The 4,887-nt window shown below is 41.0% G+C and overlaps 1 protein-coding gene across 1 annotated transcript in view; it reads left to right on the top strand.

Moving 5' to 3' along the window:
- SARC_12104 (hypothetical protein) overlaps window positions 1-3,847 on the top strand; it is a gene marked incomplete at both ends in the record, with an annotated part of 5,186 nt that extends 1,339 nt beyond the window's left edge. Inside the window, 5 exons of the mRNA XM_014293795.1 lie at window positions 1,400-1,588; window positions 1,850-1,977; window positions 2,284-2,381; window positions 3,075-3,247; window positions 3,681-3,847. Of these exons, the coding sequence (XP_014149270.1) occupies window positions 1,400-1,588; window positions 1,850-1,977; window positions 2,284-2,381; window positions 3,075-3,247; window positions 3,681-3,847 (755 nt within the window). The remainder of the gene's footprint in view (window positions 1-1,399; window positions 1,589-1,849; window positions 1,978-2,283; window positions 2,382-3,074; window positions 3,248-3,680) is intronic.
- Window positions 3,848-4,887: the final 1,040 nt, after the last annotated feature.

Genomic DNA, 4,887 nt, shown 5'->3' with positions numbered 1-4,887 from the left:
ATGCATCTATATATATATATATGCCTGTGGGTGTGTATAATTTGTATAATCTGTATATTTATATATATGTGTTTGTGTGGGTGTGTACGTATGTATATTTATATGTATTTGTATATGTTTGTTATATGTATATATATATCTATATCTATATATATATATGTGTGTGTGCGTGTGTGTGTGTGTATGTATGTATGTATGTATATGTATGCATAGGGGTATGTATGTATGTATGCATGTATGTTTTAGTAGTCATGCATGCATGTATGTGTGTGTGTATACATATAATATATATTTATATCTCTATGTATATGTTTATATATATATATGTGTGTCTGTGGTTGTGTGTGTGTGTATAATCTGTATATTCTGTATATTTATATATATATATATGTGTGGGTGCGTGTGCGTATGTATATTTATATGTATTTGTATATGTTTGTTATATGTATGTATAGATATATATATATATGTGTGTGTTGGTATAATTTTTATAATTGGTTTAACCTGTATATTATATATATATATCTGTGTCTGTGTACACGTGTGCGTGTGTGTTTGCGTTTGTGGTTGTGAATTTGTATATATATATGTGGGTGTGTACGGGTGTCTGTATATTTGTGCGTAGGGGATTTTTGTATGTTTACATTTACTCACACCAGGGGACGTCTACATATTTACTTTAGATTATTCTTACTTGCATACCAGGCACTTTATGTATACCGTGCGTACTTGTATAAACTGCATGCGTATTGACATATATATGTATACGAACATACATGTATGTATATTATATATATATATATATACTACATATAGTTATACATATATACATACATCATGCATTATTACATGTGCATAAGTGTATGCATATACGGATACATGTATGTATAATATTTGTGTTCTTTGCTGCGTTCTTGACTGCATATATATATATTTTCTGAAATATGCTGTGAAGTGTCAAGTCTATCATATTAATAAAGGAGCATGATATACGAGGGCCGCGCTGGTTCTATGGCTAACCGCAGCTCTGATGTTGGCTCCCTCACGTAGAGTTTCGATTACACAAACCGAGTGTTAGCATATTCGAACCTGCAAGTTTACTGATTGTATAAGTATTCCGTATTCATCGACAAAGTGCGTGTTCGTATTGCATTTTGATAACGTCGAGCTTCTATGAGAGTATTGAATAGGAACTCAGGTGATGGTCACATGCTTCTGACAAACCGCTTAATATTTTGCCGATGTATCCGTATAGTTTGGCAGCTTGGTAACAAGAACCCTGCCGTGCCTGGACTCACAAGCATTCGACACATGTAGTTGAGGTGCAGTCGCAGTCTGCAGCATAGATACCACCTGGTCCATACCCTATTTAAATCGGTAGTATTAATCACAACAACAGCGTTTGAATTGGATGGCAAGAACATTGCCGGTGAGGATCTAAGTAAGGCGAGCTCAGAGCCCTCGTCTACCGGTAGTAGCGCGCCAAGTGCAGGCGGTGCGACTTCTACTGAGGCGGAGAAACCTGCTGCCACCCAACACAGTGGCCAGAAGAAGGAGAAGAAAGCTAAGGCACCTAAGGCCGATAAGGGTATGCATAGACATTCAGATCTATGTATGTATATATATGTGTGTGAGTGTGTAGGGGTTTCATACGCACTACATTTCAATATTGAATGACTATGCAGGGAATGTGGTGATCTGGCTAAAATGGGATAGATATTATCCTACCTGCTAGTTAAATATATTTCCTTGGCAGTATCGGAATTTTATTTGCAATTTTTAAGGTGACCTGCAAACCACTACTGTGTATTTTATGAATGTTTCGAGTATGCTGGTCTCTGTTGTGTAGCTCCGGCCGCCGGTGACAAGCCTCTAGACATCTCTCGGTTAAAAATGGTGGTTGGCAAGATCGTTGAAGTGGAGAAGCATCCCGAAGCTGATGGCCTGTACTTGGAACAGATTGATGTCGGAGAAGAGGTACTTGATTGTTGTTTATGCGAATATCTTGATGAACGCAATATACAAGCGCTCGCGTGTGTAAGTAGTGATGTTCGTATGCGTTTACGACATCATTGGCTTTGTCGGAGTGGAAGTTTTAACCGATCATTCCGATTTCTAACCCGAATTTTTGGGGAGAGAAAAATTGTGATTACTGAGTACATATTTGAGGATATACTTAAGAGTCTGTAGATGTTCAATTAGTTCATGAGCCATTCCACTGTTTAGGTGTAGCCCAACAATATACATCGCTGATCTTTTTTCTTTTCCATAACGCTCCGACAGAAACCTCGCACTATCATCAGTGGGCTGGTCAAGTGCTACACACTAGAGGACATGAAGGGCAGAGATGTGGTTGTGTTGCTGAACTTGAAACCCGCAAAGTATGCTTGTGAGTTTGGCGATGCTGTGTTTTATTGGTGTCTGTATATACATTCCGTTGCCTTTTGTGTCATACCCAATGTCAGTTGAGGTTTTCCGCCTCCGCTATACATGTTCCCCTCGTTACCTTTGCTCCTCGACATGTTTAGTGGTAGATGCATATCCCTATTGCGCTATAATAGCCGCAAGTACTGTTGCCTGGGTCGCTTGCCACGTACAACTGCGGGCTTCTGCTGCGGTATGGGCCAAACGTGTTTGGCTTCTTATATCTGTCGAATACTAGTGTAGCTTTTCCGATGCCTGCAGGTTGCAATGGGTTTCACGCTTCGTGCATATACATTTTAGAATTGTACCCACAGGAAAGCTTAGAAGTGGAGGGGCTCAACTAGTATATCATGATTACTGTCACTGCTCGTGCTACACTCTTGTGCCGCGCATACAAGATGAAGCAGCATAGTGTACCTGAGTTTAGACTAGAAAAGTGTACATAACTCTATAGTAAAACAACATGATTTGTGCTGGTACAGAATGGTGTATCTACAATCGGTACATGATGGAATGCTTATATTTAGTATATACAGTATGCTTCAATTAAGCATAAAAGCCCGATCTTAAGTATATTCCAGTATGCTACACTCTGACATGGGGTAGTGTGCGGAATCTCAGCGTATGATATGTAGTGTGCCCATTTTCAGTTGGCTCTTCCTACCTGTATCTCATCGCGTGGACAGGATGCGTGGTATTCTTTCTTGCGGCATGGTCATGTGTGGTGTCGACGCGACCAACGCTGACGCTCCCATCACTGAGACGGTCACCCCCCCAACCGGGTCCAAGCCTGGAGACCTGATCACATTCGAAGGCTTCACAGGTAGGTGTATACGTTGCATCGAGGCATGTTACTGAGTCCATTGCAGAGTCGGGTCTATACACGGATTCGGTTATGTAATCCTGTAGCACGCATTTGTGTACACGTGTGCGCGACCATTTGTATAGCTGTGTACACAAACGTTGGTGGCAGGACTGTTGATGCCTGCGTGGGGATTCTTTGAAATGATATAAGCGCATGTGCTATTCCTGTCAGCTGGCACAAATGCTAGTCGATGTTGTTCAACTGCGAGACATCGTCTCCGATCAGCGGATGCGTTGATTATCCGTATGCTTGCCTTGCTTACCACGTGAACACTGTACTACTGAGTCGTATATGCGCCTGATTGCCTGTCGTTAGTATGTTCATGGCGTCCCACCATTTGGGTCGGTATCTTAACCATTTGAGTCTGTATCCAACCTGCGTCGTGGTGTAGGCGAGGCTGATGAGCAGCTCAACCCAAAGAAGAAGGTGTTCGAGCAGATTCAACCTGGATTCAAGATCAATAATAAAGGAGAGGCCACATGGAACGATGTAGTGTTCAGCACCGCTGGCGGTGTGTGCACAGTGCCGAGATGTGCGCCGGGGTCGACCATTAGATAAATAGCGAATATAACAAATATTCTAATAAACTCGATATATTGCCCTTCCTCAAACCACTACACAATCAGTGGCTCGATTCGTGCTATGCGACAAATACTTACGAGCCGATTCATTCACCCAGCCATTGCATAGGATATTTTCTCTCGGCCAATAGTATTAACATGTATGGGGGGTTTAACGATCATTGCGGCGAACGAAGAACTGCGGTTTAGCGGTCAGAGATTAAACTAGGTAGTATACACATGACCTGAATCTGTGTGAACATACAGCCACAGCCGCGCATAAAAGACCATGAACACTAAACCACTCGACGTGCAGCAGGGAGAGTTCGGGTTGGGACTTCTGCCTACATACACGCACCCGACTTCCAGATGCAATCATTTTCAAGTGGGAACGATTATTTCCCAACAATCTCACGCAAAGTGGAGAGTTCGGATTGGGAGCATTGTCTTGGTTAATGACATGTCTGACTACATTTCCCTAGAATCACTGCCCTTCACAGGTACACTTCGCTTAAAGCGATGCGGGTGTTCTTGTTGTATGCACAAGCTACGGGCTGCTTCTCATTCTTATATATCATCAGCGATGTTTATACAGACTGGATTATCGCAACACAGTAGCTGGTCGAACAGTTAGTCTTACGAAATTACATTTATAATACGGTTTAATATTAAGGATCTGAGGTAGTCCATTCCTCTAGAGGTATTAGTCGTACAAAATTACAATTAGGATACGGTTTAATATTAAGGATCTGAGGTAGTCCATTCCTTTAGAGGTATTAGTCGTATAAAATTACAGATAGGATACTGTTTAAAATATTAAGGATTTGGTAGTCATTCCTCTGGGGGTATTAGTCGTACAAAATCACAATTAGGATAATGTTTTTAATATTAAGTATGTGAGGTAGTCCATTCCTCTAGAGGTACATATTAGTCGTACAAAATTACAGATAGGATAATGTTAATATTAATGACCTGAGGTAGTCCATACCTCTAGAGGTACATATTAGTCGTACAAAATTACAGATAGGATAATGTTTA

Source organism: Sphaeroforma arctica (genome assembly GCF_001186125.1).
Source record: "Sphaeroforma arctica JP610 unplaced genomic scaffold supercont1.2075, whole genome shotgun sequence".
Lineage (NCBI taxonomy): Eukaryota > Ichthyosporea > Ichthyophonida > Sphaeroforma > Sphaeroforma arctica.
Note: the sequence above shows the minus strand (reverse complement) of the source record. Positions and strands in the feature narration are given on the sequence as shown.